This window comes from Pelecanus crispus, chromosome 9, assembly GCF_030463565.1.
Source record: "Pelecanus crispus isolate bPelCri1 chromosome 9, bPelCri1.pri, whole genome shotgun sequence".
NCBI lineage: Eukaryota > Metazoa > Chordata > Aves > Pelecaniformes > Pelecanidae > Pelecanus > Pelecanus crispus.
This window is the reverse complement of record NC_134651.1, coordinates 26,020,629-26,041,895: the sequence shown is the minus strand read 5'-3', so window position 1 is coordinate 26,041,895 and position 21,267 is coordinate 26,020,629. Positions and strand designations below refer to the sequence as shown.

General features: G+C 49.7%; 1 protein-coding gene across 1 annotated transcript; it reads right to left on the bottom strand.

Annotated features, from left to right (window-relative positions):
- Positions 1-1,748: 1,748 nt before the first annotated feature.
- MAP6D1 (MAP6 domain containing 1) lies at positions 1,749-17,014 on the bottom strand. The gene is made up of 3 exons (XM_075717141.1): positions 16,512-17,014; positions 4,749-4,866; positions 1,749-1,826 (listed from the first exon to the last, which is right to left on the bottom strand). Exons 1-3 carry the CDS (start codon positions 17,012-17,014, stop codon positions 1,749-1,751), a joined length of 699 nt encoding a protein of 232 aa, XP_075573256.1.
- Positions 17,015-21,267: the final 4,253 nt, after the last annotated feature.

Genomic DNA, 21,267 nt, shown 5'->3' with positions numbered 1-21,267 from the left:
TGAAAAATTATTTTGGCAAGCACTGGTATTACTGTAGGTTCCTCTGGGTCCAAGGATGAGTGTGGGAAGTGCCATCCCTTGTCCCAACCAAACGCAGCTTACTGCAGATGTTACCTATTCTCATGGTTGTGTTCGGTCCTGCTAGTGTAAAGAACAGAGGTGGCACTCTTAAATTCTCACATAATGCAGTGAGAAGATGCTGTCTGCATGTATTCCAAATACAATCCACATGCCAACAGTTCAAAAATTGTTCTTATGGGAATTACCAGAAATGCATACATGTTTGCAGAGTCCTCAAAGTTCATTAAATTTGCTTTCAACTTCAGCTAGTAGGAAGGTTAAGAAAAAATTCCTCCTGTGTTAAAGTCCATTTCATTACAGATGAATGAATATTTGATCACTGTTCAAGTCTGAGGATAGTTTCCTTTCGTTCTAGCCAACACATTTGTGTGTTTCAAACACATAAAGCAAAAGTTTTCCAGTTGGTTTTTTTTCCCCAAAGTAATTAGCAAAACCATGAAAGAAGCAGTAGACTAATTATCTTGCATAAGTCTTTGAGATGGAAACTGTAAACCCCCACTACAGTCTCAATGAACAAAGGCTAAAACATGGTTTCTCAAAACATGTGTACCTCAGCAAAAGTTAAATGCACACCAATCTAAAAAAATCAGCTTTAGAATAACGACACTTAAAATGGCCTATCTGGAAAAATGAAGGATGTCTTACATTCTACATTATGTTTTGCTTTAAGAAGAGTTTCTAAGTAACATTCACTTCTGGTTGTTCCTAGCATTAGCATTACCAATATACAGGCAATAATTTAGGAATTTCAAGGCAATATTTTCCACCTTGCATATGCAAAGAGTTAATATTTATTAAAAGTATAAGCATGTCCTTTTCATTAAAGGATCACAAATTGCTTTAGGTAAAATCCATATACAATATTTACACTCACCCTAACAGCTATACAAATGACATAAATATTTTAGATCCTCTGGAGTCTGGTAGGTGCCTAGCTGACTGTCCATGCAATCCTCTCCGAACCAGGCTGGTATGTTGCTATCAGGGCTGTCTCCCGAAGTTCAGTCCCCTCTTGCTCCTGCATCAGCCCACCAATTTTGGAAATATCCAGATTTCCAGCCTTAAAGCCCCAAGACACTGTGTGTGCCAGTTTTATTTTAGAGTTCAATGATGATGACTTCCTCCAGCTTCTAAAACAACCCTGGAAGTTCAGACCAGCTCCTTTGATGCTATGATTTCTGGTGATGCCATTTGGGGTCCTATTTCCAAAACCCCTCAAGAAGCTCGGAAGCCAGCCAGACACTCCCTGTCTTTCACCAGCCTACTTAGAGGGTGCTCGTAAATAAAACCCTTTTTGGTTTTAATTATCCATCCCGCTTGTGATTGTGTTCCCTCCCACCCTGTGTAGTTAAGCGTAGGGATGTTGCCTGCAATACTGCCTTTGCTGCCCAAAGTCAATCTCCTAATGTGACGCCAGCTGGCATAGTAACGAGCCTGCTCCTGTGAAAAACTAGGTCACTCCTTGCAGTGTGTTTTGCCAGTTCTGAACAGAGCGCTTTGCGGTTTGTTGTGTTAACAGAAGGTGTATGTGCATATCATTAACCACTGGAGCTGCTTTTGGTAACACTGGTTCTTTGATCTTAACACTCCTCATGAAAATTGCATAGTGATAACATCTTAACAGAAACGCCGCATTTAAGCTGCCTGGTTGTGAGGAGGGTCCAGGTTCACACGTTGAGGATCCGTGACGGTGCCTGGAAAACAGCAGAAGGGTTGGGGGAGAACCTGGTCTTCACCTCTGGGATCTAGTGGGGTGAGGGGGGAGAGAAACGTTAGTGCAGCACAGGGTGCGACTGTCTGGAGAGCGTGAGGGGCATCTGCTCTCCCCTGTAATGGGCCACTACCCAACAAGCGTTAGCTCTTGCCTGGGTGTCGATGAGACTGGCCTCGGCGTACAGGATGATTCAAGGGCAGGTGTGATGCTGCGCCACCAAGGAGGGGCTTTGTTGTAACCCAGCCCTTGCACCTTGGGATGTGTGGTGTGATTGGGATAACCGTGGCTGGGCAGGCCTTGGCAGGAGCCAGACTCTGCAAGGTAAAGAGCTGCCCTCTTTGCAAAGCCCCTCTGGCACATACTCTGTAAACAGGCTCCATCAAAATGCTCCACTGTAATGCTTTATGGGGCCACAAGCTATGTGTGCTGTGAACAAAGGCACCTGGAGTACCCAAAGGAGAAAAATTGGTTACTGGCTATGCCATGCTGTGAAACTGCAAGGACTTTGCAGTAAGGACTGCAAGGACTTTGGATGTAAACTGCTCAGACCTGGAGGAAAGGTATAGATAACAGAGGCTGGTGTCTCTGATGTCTGCCGAGTCAGAATTTCACTCAATATGCAGCTGTTGTGGTTGTGCTGAAGCATGAATAGCTAGCGATAGGACAAGAGGAAATGGGCTTAAGCTGCGCCAGGGGAGGTTTAGACTGGAAATTAGGAAAAATTTCTTTACGGAAAGGGTGGTCAGGCATTGGAACAGGCTGCCCAGAGAGGTGGTGGAGTCACCATCCCTGGAGGCGTTTAAAAAACGGGTAGATGTGGCACTTCGGGATATGGTTTAGTCTAGTCTACCCTTGATTAGTCTAGAGTGGGCTTGGTAGTGTAGGTTAATGGTTGGACTGGATGATCTTAAAGGTCTTTTCCAACCTAGATGATTCTATGATTCTATGATTCTATTCTATGAAGGACACCTACATGCTTGTGTCTTCCCTAATGCTTAAAAACCAAAGGATTTGAAACAGGACTGGCCTTAGTTGTGCATCCAGCCCAGGACTCTGGCCATAAAACATGGAAGGCTTTGCTGGGTGCTCAGTATTCTGATGGCACCATCCAAGTAGAGGAAGAAGAGCAAGACCACAGGCATAGAGAGTATAGGAAAAGCTATCGATCTGGTGGTTGTTGCTGTTGCATTGTTCTGATTTTTCCATTCCTCTGGGGATGCATCTGACTTGCTAAGGAACAAGAGGAGTGTCACAAACAGCCTGTGCACAGCTCAGTAGCTGGGGAGAACCAGCAGTCGTGAGTCCTACACGCAGGCTGTCAGAAACCTGACTCCTACATGTCCAGCAAAGCCACGGGCTTCAGGCAAGAGGGAAAGTCCAAATGGCCAAGTGTAAACTAGGGAGAGTCTGACTTGTTTGAAATGGTGGCTCCTTGGCACCATCTTCATTCCAGACTGCACCTTTCCCATGCTGTCTGCGAGAGAGGCCGTGGTGGTACCCTGGGGCTCCAGGAAATGGGACCTTTGCTTACGTGGTCCAGAGTGTGGTGTCCTTGGCGGCGTGTGTTTGTGTCTGGGATTCCAGTCTTCTCTTTCCATTCCTTGAGAACTGGGATAGGAACTCTGAGGGGTTCATCTAGGACCCTCTCCTTTGCATCCTATCTGCTGTATTTTGCCCCTCCAGGGTCAAATCACAAGATTAAATACAAGAGTCAAAATACAAGTTTGAAGGGTTAAATACCCTCCATCCTCATTACTGCCCCTCAGTAAGCAGCCCAGACTATTCAGAGCAAGGAGGAAGTTTTGGTGAGGTTTGCAAATTCTGTTTTGCCTGAGGTCACTGTCCCACTTCCAGTGGAGCTGGATATACCCATTGTGTGCCTTGTCGCAGCAGTGTGCCAGCAATCCTCTGTGGAGGAGGCATTTGGCTGTCTGCTGATTAAACACTTCTTCCTTGTCTCCTCAAAGGCAAAGATTTACTTTTTACATGCGGCCCTGGAGTAGCTGCTATTACCTCTAATGGCATGGCACACTGTGGCTGGGGAATTCAGCCCCAGCTCCATCTCTGCTTTCCGAGTCACTCAACGCAGCCTGTGAACAGCTTTTGCAGTTGGTTGTGAAGTGCCATTCTCTTTGGTGGTCTAATGCAAGAAGCAGCTAAAACAGAGCCTCATCGGTGTGCGCTTTCCTTCTTCATGGGGACGGGGAGTGTGTGGGGGCCCCACCAGGGAAAACGCTGAGAACAGAGAGAACGTTTCCTCGTGGGATTTTCAGTAATGCTTAGATGTATTTTACCAACAAGTAAAACGATCTTACGCTGGTATAGAGGGTTGTAGAAACTCACAGGGAAGTCCCAAGGAAGTCTCAGAGGCCCAAGAGCTATGTGGCTCGGCTGCTCATCACAGCCATATCATCCTTGGTGTTGGTAGCGGGGGCAGCTTCTGCCCTTGCCAGCACAGGGGGGTTTTGTCCTGTCTGGGTGAGTGCTGTTCCTTAGGCAGTGATCTGCAAATGTTCCTGTGCGAACACCTGTGTCCGTGGTTGATGGTAGCAACATAGGTTGAATCTCAGGCTACAGCCCTAACGCTAGTGGCACACTAACCGCTCTAAGTGTGTGCGGAGGGTGTTAAATGCACCTTTTGCAGAGAGAATGACGCACACCTTGTAGATAAGGTATCCAACTGAGGGAATCACAAATCTTGAACTTGCTGACTGTCATGCAGTTTAAAATCTTGGTCTTGGATTGAATTATGATAAGTTACAGTATGACATTCTCTAGCATGTCTCTGAAAGTAAAGGATGGCCACACTACCTAATGGGCAGTGTTGAAAGAGCGGTCAATGAGGACATGGCTTTATTCCACACACACCACACCAGTAACAAATGAGGACTTCCTGATGCATACTTTGGGCTTTACTCACATTGACTTTGAGATTTTAAAAAATGTTAATTACCTTAAAATCTGCCTTGTAGCTTGTCTCTTGAACAAAATGGTCTTCTGGGATAATGAAGCCTCGCTTTGTCTTTATAGGCTTGGATGGTTTTGCTCCAGTCCACGGGCGATACTCTTGCCTGAAATGAGATTGTCAAGACAGAAGAACCCATAAAACACAACATACTCGCAGGGTGCTTCTGCTCAGAGTGGTTGCAAAGCCAGAAGGCAAGGCTGGTTACAATCAGCTCGTAATATTGAACTTGTCTAAGGCATACTGAGAATAAAAGAAGAACTGAGCCTAGAGGCCTGCCTCTCTCAGAAAGCCCAGGCTGAAAGATGCAGCAGGGCATAGACTGGGCTAACTGGCTGCCCTGACTTAACTCTTCTTTTATTCCTGGCAAAATGTGCTCTCTCCTGGAGGTGCCTGGTGCTTTCCTCCTGGATGAAAAGTCAGGGTGACTTTTTGCTTGATAGCTCATTGACCATTACAATGTAAAACATTGGCTGACCCACTGGCCACTTACAATGTAAAACATCTTGGTCTGGGGCTGCGAGGGCCTAGCCCTCATGCATGTGGAGGGAGGCTGCTGATGTTCCCTTACTTGGCATTAGCTCTCTTGACCGCAGGCACGTTTGCCAATGCGTGCTGTGCTGTGCCTCTGTGGTGACTCAGCCTGAAATGCATCCAAAGGAAGACACCATCTCAGCTGGCAGATGCTTCCGCTGATATTTTCCTTCAGATGGGGGCAAGTGCTTTGACTTTGCATGATAATGTCTGAGAAGGTGGCACTTGGCTGACTTACTCTTGGAGCAGTGAAATCTCAGAAATGGGTGCAGAGACCACACTGGGAAAGGGGCAACACGTTTCAAGAACACTGAAGAACAGCATGGCGGGGTCTGGCTTAACTTGGCTGCTAGCTCCCTTCTGCAGCCTTCCCTCTGCTTCTCTGTACCTCTTGTCACTAACAGGCTTCACTAATGCCCTCTGCATCAGGACTTCCTGGATGCTGCAGTAGCAGCCAACTGAGCTGGCTTGTTTGCTCTCAAGAGGAGACAGAAGTCTGCTCTTTTTGTGCACTTATCTCTGGCAATCAATTCAGGCAGCTTCTGTAGCGAGAGGTGACTAACAAAGCTATGACAATTTTACATTCATACCCTGGCATATTTAAATAATAACTGTATTTTACTAGCCGATTATAGACAGGATCAAGGGGTAAGACTGACTCCTGAGCCATGGCCAGGCTAGGGAAATAGGCTGTGTTTTAAAGTGCCAAGCTTAGCTTTGGTCACAGCCTTTCTAATAATTCATTTTTTCCAAGCATGTTATTTGCTATTTTCATAGTAGCTGCAAACTCTTCTTTTAAAAATCTTATTTCAAGAGAATAAGTGTGGAGTATTATTTCAGAATCTGTAGTTTGGTCTTGATCCTTTTAGTGTATTACCAAAATATCCGCTGCCTGGTTTATGCTTGATTTCTAAAGATAGCCTTAAAACGCTGCCCCTTTTCTTGGTTGATTTGTAGATACAGGGTACAACCCTGGACCGTGTCTAAGCCAGTGAGACACCAGCATGCTAACAAAATTAATTCTAAAAAATTAAGTTATTGTTTCTTGACTGAGTTAGCTGCTGACACTGGCCTTCTGTCAGGGTGGATGAGTGCGGGTGCAGGCACGAGGAAACGGGCAGAAGCCCGCAGCTGAGGCTCACAGCAGTTTGTTAGCTTAAGTGGAGGTGGAGTGAGTGCTTAAATCCACTCAGTAACAGATACTGCTCTACAGAAAAGCTTCCTGCCCACTGGAAAGCAAGACCAGGCCCCAGTCAGGGCTGTCTATGTGCTCTGCAGATCTTCGTCTCTAATCGGTTTACTCTCGCTGTTCTAAGCTGCCACCTTCTGCCTTCTCTGCATCTTGCTGTTCAAGCTTGCTCAGGCAGCAGGTTAAGTGCCTGCACAGCTCTCCCGGTGCTGCTGGTGTGATTCCTGCTGCCTTAGCACCTCGGGATAAGGAAGCGCCTTTGCAGAAAGGTGATTTTGGCCAAGCGACGCCCCAAGAAAGCAACCTTTCAGCAGGGAATCCCAAACGCCTTGTGAATGCAGAGTTAAATCTGAGCTCTGCTCTGCTGTGCAGCCAGAGGGAGGACGCAGAGCTACTGGGCAAAATACCAGCAAAATGCTACAAAGCCATCAATTCCATTCCAGCAGTTTCCAGGAACTGGAACCTGCCACCCCAGATAAAGCTGGATTGCCGCAAGGATGCTGGTGGCATTGATTCCTAACCATTCATCCTCGTGCCGGCTGGTCTCCCCGCTGCATTACGCTGCAATGGAGCGTGTCCCTGGCTTTCAATGAATGTCTGTGCCGCCTGTCTCTACAGCCAGCTCTGTCTCACTGCTTTGTAGCAGATCATTTGCTGATTTGGCAGGCCCCCAAACACAGCCCTTTTGGATCTCAGGACCCTCATTTTGGCCAGAAGCCAAACTGTTCTCCTCTCAGCCTGGATAGCCAGAACTATTTTTGAGGCACCAACATGCAATGAGGAAATGCTCTGCCTTCAGCCACAGAAACAGAAATGTGAGGGCAGATACAGTCATGGCTCAGATCCACAGCAGCATTTCTTATTTGGACCCAGCATTTCCTCCTGGTGAACCCAGGACTCTGAGCCACAGGGAAGGGCTGGGCAAAACAGAGACGACTTACCTCCTTTGGGAGCTGGGGTCCTTGAAACAAAACAAGAAATTAATTATAACCTTTGGTCCAAGAAAGTACAGCTAACTAAATGTGCTCTGTCTTTCAGCTTGCAGAACACATGCACTCATCTCCAGCTGTACAGCCAAGAGTCAGAAGGAGCACGAGCCCAAATGCCAGTTTGCTGACTTGACTAGAAATCAGTCAAGGAGTCATGAGTGGAGTCAAAATGCAGGAGCTACTCACAACCTGGGGAAAAGGAATGACCTCTTTTTAAAGTTACTTAAAGACGTCAAGTGTCAAGATTTAGTAATTGTCTCCCCCTTGTACTCCCTGGTGCAACGTTTGCTCGCTGTGCTCGAGGAAGCCAAAGCCTCAGGTCCAGCTCAGCCGGTGCACTGCCTCTCCTGCCCTTCCCCATGTCCATCACTGCAGGTGGCATCTTGTTGAAGATCGCACAAGTAGCAGTTACTAGCAAGAAAACAGCGTGGTGGGAGAGGAGATCACAGGAATGGCATGGAGGAGGAGAGAGCCCTGCATGGTGTGCCATCCAGCTGCTGCTGGGGATGAACACAAGAGACATTGACTGTTGCTGCTGGAGATAATCTTCTTCCTGCTGTACCCCTCCTCCTTCTCCCCTTGCCCCTAGGCAGCAGCAGTTGCCAGGTTACTTTGGAGCTGCAAGGACCTCCTGCGGTGGAGGGGAAATGGCCCTAGCTCAGTGTCCAGGCTCTCTTTAGGTTCTGTTTTGCTCTCCATTGTTACAACCCAGAGGTGAGATTTTTGATCTCCCTAAACAGAAGTGACCCAGTGATACTTAGAAGTACTAAAGCATTGGGGTTGTGAAAGAAAAAGGCCTCCTGAGTTGTAGGAAGCCTTTAAAATAGTAGAGATCAAAAGGGAAGGGCTGTTTTTTGTGTACTGCTGTTGCTTTACATCTGAGTCGCTCTAGGAAGGAATAAGAAGCAGCTTTTTGCAGGTGGTTGCCCTGTTACTCTGTGGAACTGCTTTGATCACATAAATCACTGGTTTGTTGATCATTTCTTTGCTCTTTCTCGTAATTGGTTAATAGAGCCCAGGGAAAGGCATTTCTTCTTTTGTAACGTGTCAGGATGAGTTGTCTGGAGGGGAAGGTTCGAATCAACGCAGCGTGGGGAGCCAGGAGGCTTGTGGCCTGCTGGGACAGTTCAACCCCCCCAGGGGAGACGGGAAATGGAGCAAGTGGGAGTACAGCTACAGTGGATGGGCGAAAGAAAAAACAGTGTTGGACTGTAATTACCAGAGGGTTACCACGCAGCCCAGCTTTGAAGAGAGCTGTTTCAGTGAGCTGGTGGTTGTGTGCCATCCCCCTCCCCGGGTGAGCAGGACCACCTGTACCGGGGCTGTCGAACAGCCTGGACAGGGCGTCAGGCAGGGGTGCGCTCCCACCGGCTCTCACCATGTGACCTCACGGACTTCAGGGCATGATTTGGGAATGATGGACTCAGGATTGGTCCTTCTGTTCCTTCCAAACACAGTGTGCTGCTGCTACTGCCAGCTCTGCCTGCTGCGGCTCAGGCTGCTGGGTGCTGCGAGCCACGTGGCTGCCGGCCCATGCGCTGCCTCCCGCTCTTTCCCTGTTTCGTGTGCTCCACAAATATTTTCTGGCCTTGCAGAGAAAGCTGCCTGTGAAATCTCTTTGATTTCACTGACCTGGTGAAAACCAGAAGCCTAGAAAGCTTTTTGATTTCACTGAGATGAAGGCCATTTCTACTGGGCGTGGGGAGGCAGAGGGTGGAAATCAAATACCGACCATGCTGTTTGCAATGCTGGGGCTGCCATTTCCAGCCAGATGTACCTTCAGTATTTATGGTATTCATATGCCTCGTTGTATGCCATCAATGGCATCACAGTTGGCACTTTAGTGCCTCATCTTTATGTCATGGTTTGCTTCACGTGATTAATTATCCGTGGTGTTTGGAGCCACTGCATTACAATCCCATTTCTCATTTAAGAAATAGAGAAGGCTCATCCTGCATAGCTGAACGTAACTCTGAGCTACACTGCCGGAGCTAGTCTGCATTTATTCTTCCACTGCCCTCTTCCTTCTCATACCCAGCATGCCAGTGAGAATTAAGCAGCATAATGAACATTTGTTCCATTTTCCCTTCAGAAGAAAAGTTGTGCATACAGTTTGGAGGTCCCTGTTACTTTCTTTTCAAAGTACACGCTACTCTAGACATCTGTTGGGGAAGCCAGACTGGTGTGCAAGAGGTTCAGGCAGAAGGTACGAAATAGCACCCCCTTTGCAATGCAGCTCCTCACAGGTGCTCAGGCAGGTTCCTGGCACAGCTGCGCAGCCACCCCTTCAGGTGGGACAGTTTTGTTTTGCCCAGGCAGAGCTGGGCAGCCAGTGGTGCTCTCCCAGAGAACAGGCTGTGTCTGCTTATGGCAAAGACCTGCACAGATCAGGGCGGTATGACATCTCCTGGTCAACAAGGGATTGCAAATATCATGAGTCATGGATGCGGCGGTGAGAGCTCTGTGGGATGGACCAAGCCAGGAGCTCTCCTGGATAGCAGAACCATTAAACTGCTTTTCTTCTGAGCTATGTCAGACACCGGTGGGGTGCTGGAGGCCCCTCCAAGCCTTGGACACAGGAGCAGATTGTGCCCATTATTCTATCCAGCCACAGAGCACAGCATGAGGACAGAAATGAGGGAAAGGAAAGGCTGAAGGAGAGAAAAGCTAGAGGGGTCGAGGAAAGACATAGCAGAGGGGCAGAGAGACCAGCACACAAGAATTACAGAGGAGGAAAGCAGAAGATGCCTGTCTGCTTGTCTCAGCTCTCACCTGTAGCAAGGTCAGGCAGTACTTGGAGCAGCTCATAACTCACAGGAAAGAAGCAACAGCAAAAGACTGGACTGAAATGCCAGGAAAGAATCCTTAAGCCTAAAACTGTTGTCTTAGGGTGAGTTTTGGGCGCTTGCTCTGCTCACAGACAGATCCCCAAGGAAAGAGCACTTAGAGTTGTGTGATAGGACAGGCAGCTGCTTCCCTTTTATCAGAGCTGTGTGAATGTGGGTGGTCTTAGGGTCTTGACTTCTGTCATTATCCCATTTCCCATTCTTTCCCCTTTTCCTCTAACAGAAGTCTGGGTGTACTTTGAGTGGAGGAAATTCCTCCTACCTTTATGCAACAGCTTTGAATCTTCCCTGTTTCAGTTCTGCAGTGTACTTTGCAGAACAGACATCCTCTCTTGAGCCGCTATTTCCAGCCCCCCTCACTCTCTCCTCCCACAGCTCTGTCCCCCCCCCCCCCCCAAGTCCTCCCTTCCCCCAGCCAGGCTATGCAGCGCACAGCAAGTCTCTCTGGATCCATCCCAATGCCTGCACCAAGCAAGCTTACTTCTTAAATAGCATAAAAATCAGGGGCTTCGGTATTAATTTCCCCAGGCAGCAAGATACTTAAGAATGTAAAGATAACTGTAAGCCTTGATTATAAAAGATTTACTCCTATTATTAAGGATAAGCATGTGTTTAAATATCTTGCTGGATCAAGGATGGAGCTCCTCATACACAGTACTATTAACCCTGCCAGCTCAGGTGTGTGCTGTGATCCCATACTCTGCTGAACATGAGTGCAGGAATTTTCCGTTTTCCTCTGCACAGCTGAAATAAGATGCTTGTCAACGTGAAGCAGCCACCACAGTTCACCTTGCCCTTCTGCACCAGCACTATGCGAAGGCAGGTGAATAGTACAGGCAGCAAAACATGGGGAAAAGTGTCATTCCCCTTCCTTCTGCGGGATCTCCCCTGGTGGGGAGGATGTCTTTGCTCCTGGTCACAGTGCAACAGCACACGCTCACTCAAGAAGGCGGGAGTTCAGTTTGCTGAGGGATCTTCTACCCTGCTATTCCCAAAAGCATTAGCAATGGCACATAAGGCTCTTTCTCCTTAACAACCCCAGCTATTTACGTGTTTTCATCAAAGCGGGAAACCCTGCTGATCTCAAGGCCCTCAGTTTGGTCTGCTTTACTGCTGTGCCCTCCCACCTGCAATAAGTCAGGTGTTCTCCACTCTCATGCCTGCTCAAAACACCTAGAGTATGGAAACACCAACTGCAGAGATTAGGCTCAGCTCGGGGCTGGCATTCTGATTTTTGTGCAGAAATTCGCAGTCATCCTCCCCCTTCCCCAAGGGCTAATACAAGCAAAGCGGATGGGTGGGGGAAGAAGAGGCAAAACAATCGCTCACAGCTCTGATGCAACGTTTTCACTTACGTATTTAAAGTGCTTTCCAGAAACTGGCAGTTTACCGAAAGGGAAACTGAGGACTGAAGTGACTTAAAGAGGTACAGCTGAGCCTTGAACAGGGCTCCCCTCCCAGCAATACCAGCCCTAGCAGAGAGGTTGTGTCCTCATCCCTGTTGCCTTCTAACAAGGTAAGAAGATAACATACAGAGAACAGAGCCAGCTGGAGATACCTGCTGACAACAGCAGCTTCTCTCATCCACTGTAGAAAGGAGCTAAGTAAAGCACTTATCTATTTCTAAAACATCTCCTAAATGCAATCAAGACCTAGTACTACAATTAATTCTGTGCAAAGTCAGAAGTACACAGCACCTGCAACGTGCTGCTGGAAGAGAGAAGCCACTACCATGACCCCAAAGGACAAACCCTTGGGAAGGTGCAGAGGGGGCTGCTAAGTGTCTCCTTCTGCCTCCTCCAGAATCACTAAGGAGTAATCTCTGCAGCAGTCCCCGGGATCTTTTCACAGTTGGAGCACATCCCGTTTTAGCCTTTCAAGTGCAGCTTGTATTGATCTGCCTTGGTCTGCGTGCCTGAGCTCCCCCCGACATACCCCAGTTAGGGTTTGCCTTTATTCAGAGCCTGCAGAACTCCAGCTGAAATCCCAGGACTGGAGACAGGAGCTGCCCCAAAGATCTGGAGACATTGGGCAATAGTTTGGAGGGCAGGCAGCTGTGCTGTCCTTCCACATATAGAGTTACTCTTTAAAAAAACCTTTGGTTCCTCAGAGGTACAGGTATTCTTCCAACACCCCCTACACCTTTATCTTTCTTCTGGCCATAGAAAGACTCCCACCAGAAGTCACTAGGAATGAGACTGGTCTTGGTCGCTGATCCTGGGGGCGGCTTTATTTTGTTCTGGTAAATGCCAGGTCAGGCTGGCTGCCTGCACCACATACAGCCAGTTTTGTATGCAGCTGACTTTCCTTCTGTGCTTAAACAAGAGTGCCGAGAGAAAGATGTAGTAGGAACTTGCAGAATGAAACCTCATGGGAGCAGTGCACTGATGCACAAAAGCATATCAAACAGTGCTGAACGTTACAGGGTGCTTACTGCTACAGCTGGGTGATCTACAGAAACAAACATGCCATAGGCTGTTGTAGAACCATGCAGTCGAAATCCCTGAATTAAAAAGAAAAAAAACAAACCACAAAACCTAAAAAAACCCCCATTGCCTTGCAGAATTAAGCAAGAAAACCACTGCTGCCATTGAAATCTTGGAGTGGACCATGTATGAACACCAGCTTGCCTGCACTGTCCTGTTCAAGCCAGTCTTTCCCTCCCTTCAAATGTCTTGTCTTTCACGTTAAGCAAGCCCAGCCAGCTGCTGAGTCCTGACAAAGTCACAAAATACAGCTGGGGGCTGCTGGCTGGCAGCATCCATACGGCAGTGGCCGATCCTACCAGCAAGAGCCTCGTGGTGCATGCCTGACCCGGCTGGGTGCAGAGCCTGCTGAAGCACCTGTAGCACATAGGACTTAAATGACCCGTTTCTTCCGCGAGTGGATGCAGCTGACCCCATACACAGAGCCAGGTCCTCAGGGCCACCCTCCCTGCTCGCAGGGCTGAGCCATAGGGAAGGGCTGATAATCCTCCAACAGCAGAAAAGGGGGCATCTCCCCAAGGTTCTCCCTTAGCGAGGAAATTGAGAGTGTCTAACGAAAAATGCGTGTGTTTTGCACACCTTTGCTCCTCTCTAACCATCTACCTGCCGTGGTCCCTGCCTGCACATTCTCTGTGCAGGACACTCCCTTTTCCCCAACCCCACTAAAGACATTATGTGGTTCACCAACATTCTCCTCAGAGCCCAGCACCCTTCAGCTGCCCCAGGTAACAGAACCCCTCCCTTGCTCTGCCTCTTCCACAGCTGATCTGCCCTTCCTGCTTCCCCAGCGCTGCCTCCTCACCTGCAGGTGGGTGCAGCCTGCAAGAAGCAGGGCAGGTCCCCGCTGCCAGAGGGTAGCAGAGCTGTGTGTGGCCACCAAGGGACAGCTTACTGCACAAGTAGGGTCCTTCTGGCCTTTGTCAGAGAGGAAGATGAAGAATATCAACCGTTAATGGCGCTATTCAGCTGCTACCCAAAGATGAGATAAATGTTTGCAGACTGCAGTGCTGCCTTTGGAAAAATAATATGGTAAGAGGAAAGGACTGAATGGAGTGACATTAGTGGAAATGTCCTTGTGGTTGTGAGTGCTCAGCTCACAGCGGGCGGGTGTGCTGGGAACTGCCCCTTCCCTGCCTCACACTGGGGGAGTGCTCCTGGGGCTCTGGCATGACTGAAGCTACCAAATACAAACCCAGTACGCCATGTGTAACTGAAAATGAGTGTGAGTAACTCTGCCAAGTACCTGCTTAGTCTTCCTTTAAAAAAAAACCAAACAACAAATCTAAATCAAAACAGACTCTTGCAGCCTGTGAAGCTACTGTGGACTTTTTTCCTGCTGCTTCTTGTGACTCCTGTGTGCTCAGCGGTTTGGGCATTTCTTAAATTTGCAATGTTGTACTAGGTGATAATTCAAAGAAACTGTGGGAATTACTGGAATAAGATAAAAGTGGTTTGAATTGTATATTCCCATCTGTACAGCCTTCAAACCGCTTAAAGGTTTTATGTGAGAACTTTTGTCCTGGTGTAGCTGCCCTGGCTTGTGCCTACACCCTCCCTTATCCTGCACTGCTCCCCTGGTCAGCCGTGAGGAGTCCCTTGACTACCTTGAAGTCTTACTTTTTGTAAAATCTGTTTCGATTTGCATGTTGGTATGTCACCCCAGCCAGTACTTTGTCATGTGATCTGTGAAGTTCTTGCTCTTTCATGACAGTAGTTGAGAGCCCTGCATAAGAACAGACAAGTCACGGGAAGAAAGGTGGGAGAAGTGACTCTGCTGAGCGTTAGAACAGCTGCAGGGAAGCTGCGGCTCTAACACAGGCTAACGCACCCTTCCTCTGCGGTCAGGCTGAAGAAGCAGGGGAGGCTTCAACATAACGTGGAGCTGGATGCATTTCTGAAGACGAACCTTGCTAGTCTTGTTCTAGGCACGTTTCTCTGAAGTAATTCCTGTGCTGCTTTGAAATTTAAAAGTGCTTTTCTTCAAAAATAATCATCGCTCTGCGATTGTCCTGTGAGATGTGGCAAAGGATAAAATAGCATATGAATTCAAGCACTGCAGTTATCCTTCCAGAGTCTGTATGTTAACTGCACTCGTACCAGGGCAGCTGCCTGTGTGGGGAGGAGTGGGATAAGCAATACGCTCTCCCGTGCAGGCCTGTGATCCTTCCCAGGCCCCCCAGTGTGTTTGTCTTAAAAGCGCTGTGATAAATAGTCTAATGAATTGCAATTATGTACCTAAGAGACATTTCTCTTCATAATAGATAAGAAGTGTCTAAATACTTGGGATTCTATTGGAATAAAAATAATTACTCTCTTGATATACCTATGAGGTATATTAATATACCTATGAGGTATATTAAAACCTGCCAAACATCATTAGGAGGGAGCATGTGGTAACAATGTGAAGCTGGTACAATATTTGACAGCAGCCTTGTAGGAGCTGAATCCCCTCTCTTCCCGTGGTGGATGTTGGTGAGAACAAGGGTTGAATTTAGGTGCATCCTGCCTGATTGCTTGTTCTAGAAAATAAGCATCTGTAATCAGTCATACTGATCACAAGGAAAGGAAGGCATCAGTAACAGAAAAGTCACTTAATTTTTCCAGGCTCTTTGGGAAAGGCGGTTTGTGACAATTTTTCCCATTACCCATTAGATGGCATATTTTTGGGGCTATATCCCCTATGTCTGCGCGTCTGACTAATCTTCGAGGCAATAATTTGGCTCACCTTGAACGCGGCATTCCAGGAGTTTTAAAGGGAAAACGCTGACGGCAGCGACAGACTCGGGGAGCGCGGCTCAGCGCGACAGGTCGCGGGCAGCCCCGGCTGTCGCGAGTCCCGTGTCTCCTCCCAGCAGCGGGCGGGTGAAGCGCTGCTGCGCTGGGGATGGCATCCTCACCTGGAGCCCTGCGTCCAGCTCTGGGGCCATCGGCACAAGAAGGGCATGGACCTGCTGGAGCGGGTCCAGGGGAGGGCCACCAAAATGATGCGAGGGCTGGAGCACCTCTCCTACGAGGCCAGGCTGAGGGAGTTGGGGTTGTTCAGCCTGGAGAAGAGAAGGCTGCGAGGAGACCTTATTGCGGCCTTCCAGTACTTAAAGGGGGCTACAGGAAAAATGGGGAGAATCTTTTTAGCAAGGCCTGTTGTGACAGGACAAGGAATAATGGATTTAAACTAAAGAAGAATAGATTTAGACTGGATATAAGGAAGAAATTTTTTACAATGAGGGTGGTGAGGCACTGGAAGGGGTTGCCCAGAGAGGTGGTAGAGGCCCCATCCCTGGCAACATTGCAGGTCAGGTTGGCCGGGGCTCTGAGCACCCTGATCTGGTTAAAGCTGTCCCTGCTCGCTGCAGGGGGGTGGGCTGGATGATCTCCAAAGGTCCCTTCCGACCCAAAGCATTCTGTGATTCCATGATCACGGATCCCCCCTGCCCGCCGCCCTCCAGCCGCGGCGGGAGCAGCCAAAGGCAGCGCCGCTCGCCGGGCCGGGCCAGCGCAGGGGGCTCGGGCACCCTCCTGGGGGGCAAGCCACGCTTGGGAGGACCGCGCTTCCAAAAAGCAAACGCGGCTTTGGCGACGGGTCGGGCCCGCTGGCGAGGCGGCAGCCCCCGCCCCCCCCCCCCCCCCCCCCGTTTGCCGGCACCCGCGGCAGGGAGCGGCCCGCGGGCTCGGGGCGGGCAGCGGCGCGGCGACCCGGGCCCGGTTACCTGTAGGAGGTGGTGTGGCCGCCGTCCGCCTGCGAGCGCGGCCGGAGCTGCTCGGGGCCGCCGCAGCCGTCGGCCGCCGGCCTCCCGCCGCCGGGCAGGGCGCAGGCGGCGCGGCCCGGGGCGGGCTGGGGGGCGGCCCCGTCCCTCCCGCCGCCGCCGCTGCTGGCGCTGACCCAGGGGAAGGCGTCCCTCCTCGGGAGGGGCCACGCTCTGAAGTCCCGCCGGTACTGGGTCTCCGCCGCGAAGGGCTCTCCGGCGGCGACCGCCCGGCCCTTCCTGCGGCCGCCCGCCTTCCCGGCGGCGGGGTCCCGCGGGCGGGGGGCCGGGGCGGGCGGGCGGGCGCTGCCCCGCGGGGGGGGCCCGCCGCGCTGGGGCGCGCCGTCCTCCTGCTCCTCGATGTCCGAGTAGTTGTGGATGGTGAGCGGCACGGAGAGGTCGGACTTGTCCAGCTGGCTCCAGAAGCGGGCCAGGCAGCACACCCGGCTGATGCAGGGCCAGGCCATGGCCGCGGCCGCAGCCCCCGCCTCGCCCGCAGCGGCGCCCGCAGCCGGCCGCGCACCCGGCTTCAGCCCTCATCGGCGGCGGCCCCTCCTCCCGCCGCCCCCTCCCCCGGTAACGGCTCCCCCTCTCCGGGACTGCGGCCCGCACACGTGACCCGGGCCGCCGGCGGCAGCTCCGTGCGGCTGCCGGGGCCGCCGGGGGCTGGCGGCGGTGCGGGGCGAAGCCGCCGAGACCGCAGCGGGCGCCGGGCTGCGCTCGGCCGGGCCCCCTCCGGCAGGCCGGGCCCCCTCCGGCAGGCCGGGCCCCGGGGCGCTGCGGGCCGCCGGCATCCGCGCCCGCCGGCATCCGCGCCCGCCGGCATCCGCGCCCGCCGCCCCGGCTGCCGTGGCGGGGCTGGGGCGCTGCGGCCGCGCTCCGGCTCTCCCCGCTGCCGGCGCCTTGCGGTCCCGATCCCGGTTTAGCGCCTTGGGATCCTCTCCCGGGAAGCGCCGGAGCGCATCCAGTCCCAGGCATCGGCCGGGCACCGAGGACAGCTCTGCTCCCGCCGGCTGCGCTGCGGTTGCGAGGTGGCCGTAAGCGTTTATGACCAGAGAAAGCATTTGCACACGCAACCTGATCCTCATAAAATAAGCGATCGTGGTGAGAAATAGCTTTGCAATGTTAGTTTCCTATAGCTGTGTACACCCCCCCACCCCCCACCCCCAATTCACACCCCCTCCTCCTTTTACATTAACAGCTGAACCACTCCGCTCTTAAAATACTACCCGTTGGCAAAAATCCAAGCGGCTATTATAATACTTAATGCCGGATCCACATCATTTACCGTCTGCCAGAGGCTGGCAACCACAGCTTTTCTTTGTACGTTCGTATTCAAAAACCAAACAGTCCTGGCGCAAACCACTGGAGCTGACAGAATTACATCGGGCGTTAAGTCTGGCTTTTGAAATTTGACATCTCATGTATTAAATGGCTACGGGCCGTAACGCTCCGCCCCAATTCCCCGCTCAGTGTGTTATTACACAAGAAGCTGCATCTCCCAACGGGTCGCCAAACTGTGAACTACAAGGCTGTAAAAGTGAAGAATGCAGATAAACTGCGATGCCACCTATTACAAAATCATCTATTTAAGGGCTGACTAGATAGGGAGCTCATTTTAGAATGCAGTAATCTAGTTACAGGTGGTTAGCTGATAAGATCTAATAAGAAATTAAGTGTGCAGTGGAACTCAAAAAGCTAAGATTTATTGCTTTATTTCAGCTGAACAGCTTGTATCTGTAGTGTATTAGCACCTCAGTCCAGCTTCACACCTGCTTCTGGTGGGGAGAAGGGCCAGAAATGTGGATATGGACTGAGGCAGAACCTCTCCCTCAGTGCTTGGCCTTCTTTGAAACACAGTTATCAAGGGATAGCAAGAAGTGCCTTTCCAGATGATCGTGTGCACCTAAATATCTGATTTGGCACTTGCTGGTGCTCCTAGCAGTTTTAATTTCTGTCTCTCCCCACGTCCCCCACCTCCCCCCACCCCCCAGTGTCAGTCAGGGCAAGGAGACTCAAAAATTTCAGGTAACAACGTTTTGGTCCCACACAGTAACATATGGGATATTGGATGCTGCATTTCATTTGTTGCCTGAAAAAACCCACAAACGTAATTTTACTTTTAGGAATATGCAGGGAGATGTTTCTTCATTTTCTGCTGCTCTTTTTTTTCCTAGAACTACTCTGCTCTACGTAGTAATTATTAAAAATAAATCACATTTGGGTGAAACGTACACTTCACCCTGGTAAAGAGAAATGGATTTTACAGCCATGGGAGAAAATAGAAGATCCGCTTTATCATCTGTTACCACCAGCACAGTACAAATGATGCTCTGATCCTTGTTCCTAGGCCTGACTTAGCAAAATGCATTGGAGAATAAATCGGATGTCTCTGCTCTCCCTGTGCCTGCCACTTCCTAGTACTGAGTTCAGCTCTGGCACGGCGCGTCTCGGAGCCCACCTACAGCATCAGGGAGTGCTTTGAGCAGCTGCTCATCACGGCTTGTAGGATGAAATTGGCACAAAGGCTCTCTCAGACAGGGAAACCAGAAGAAGCTGGATGAGATTAAAAAGTTGTCTGCATTTAGAAGAGATTTATCGTGATTAAAAGGCGGGGGGCGGGGGGGAGAGGGAAATACTGCGACAGTAAGACAAAGGCAAGCCATCCAATCGGGAAGCAAAACGGCTGTTGCTGCCAGGAACGGGGGCTGAAAGCTCAAACAGACAGTTTGTTCTAATACTAAAATGAAATTTCAATAGAGCAGATCGCTACACTGAAGCAAAATATTCCTTAAACGTGGCAAGGCCACAGCAGATTTTCTTAAAGCAATTGAAAAGGGGTGAAGGATTGTCTCTACATGATTAACCATGACTTTATGCTTATTGCTGTTTTCCTACACAAACACTAGCTGTTGTCTCTGCCAAGCTTCTACATAATTACCACATTATATTTTTTTGTTCACAATAATCAGCTCTTTGAAAAGGGGGGAAAAAGTCTTTCCATGTGGTTAGTTTTGTTTTAGGTGGTTGGTTCTTGTTTTTTTTCCTGGGTTTGGGGTTTTTTTTTAATTCTTTTAACTTCTTTGCTATTCAAAGGTCTGACTAAATACTGAGATACTGGCATATACTGATGCCAGGTTTTGCAAAAAGGGCATTTTGCTTGCCAGAAAGTTATCTTTACTCTCGTGAGCTGTCATATCTGCAGGCCGTGCCTTGTCTGACTGACTTCAGTATTGACTTTCCTATTGCGGTTTGAAAGTAATTTTGGCCCAGAGAAGATACTTCACCTTTGGCAGAGAAGGCTACACGAAGGCTAAGGTGCCAAGTGACATGAAACCCACTGCTTGGCCATGTGAATGTTTTTGTACAACCTTATGTATGTTAAATACCTCTAGGGTTTCTCCAAATGAGGGAGATTCAGCTACTGAACAGCCTTTAGAAGGGTGAATGCTGTTAGGCCTAAAGTTACCGTGAATCTTAGGCATGAGACCCTCAAACCATAGCCACTGACTGAAGATTTCAAACCTCTCTGGCAGTTCCAGGTTGGTTTTTTTTCAGGAGCTTTGTGCCCCTGCAACTCTGAGAAGCCAGCAGAAGTGCAGGCATTGCCTCTGAAGGGTCAGCGTGAATATGCCTCTCTGCTCATCTGCACTTTCTTGCAAGCTGAAGGGGTGCAGCAATACCAGACTGCCTTAGCAGGACTAACAGACCATGAGAATGGGACTCGAGTCTCTGCAAGAGATACAGGGGCATGACTTTCAAACTTTGAGGTAGGCACTGGCTACTATGGTGAAGAACTTAATTGTAACCTTGGCTCAGTCTTCTAGACCTGTAAAATACAATATCCTTCAGGGTTATACACTGCATTTCCTGCAATATTACTCCTTGCTGCTTTCAGCCAGGATCTCTAAAAAGCCCTCGGCAAATACAGAAGTGTTGAAGAGACTAGGTAAGTTGAGTGGACAAGCGGTAATGCAAGGAAGAGAAGGGGAAAAAATAAAAGGGAGTGGACGAAGACAACAGGTAAGTGTTAAACAGGTAGAAAGCCAACATGCAAAATACTGTGAGCTATGGCTTTTGAGCTTGTTTGGCATGAAATACTCCCTTATGACAAGCCCATCCAGTGGCCATCTTCTGATGCTGCTGGCTTCTCCCTGCCTCTGCCGGAGGCAGCCGCTGCTGGCAGCAGCGCATCTGGCTGCGTGTCCAGCTGCCCTCTGCTGCAGGCAGGGCTGCGCTGTGGCTGAAACCCTAAAAACTGGCATGCTTGTCCCCAGCGTCAGAGAAGGAACTGGGAAAGGAGACGTAGAGACAGATTAGAAACAGAAAGCCAGAAAGCTTCTGGAGCAGAGCACAGGAGGATTAGATACTCCAACTCTCTTCATTTTTTAAATGTTTAAGTTGACAGGCACTTACAGGAACAAATCCTCAAGTGTCTCATTTTCCAAGGAAGAAAAAAATTTAAACTTGAGCACTGGCTTGTGGCAGTAAGGGAGTTTACAGCAATTTTGTACTAGTACATCATTTATTACAACTGGTGCCATTCAGCATTATTTATTGTTTATCCCTACAGGAAATGTATTTTCTGCAAGGCACAGCTGTAAAGTAAAAATGTGTAAGTTGCTTCTTACAGATGCAACGTGTTCTTTGCTAAGTCAGTCCATCTGGAATGACTAATTCAGCCTACAGGGAAGACTTAAGGGTTTGAACCCACCAGCTC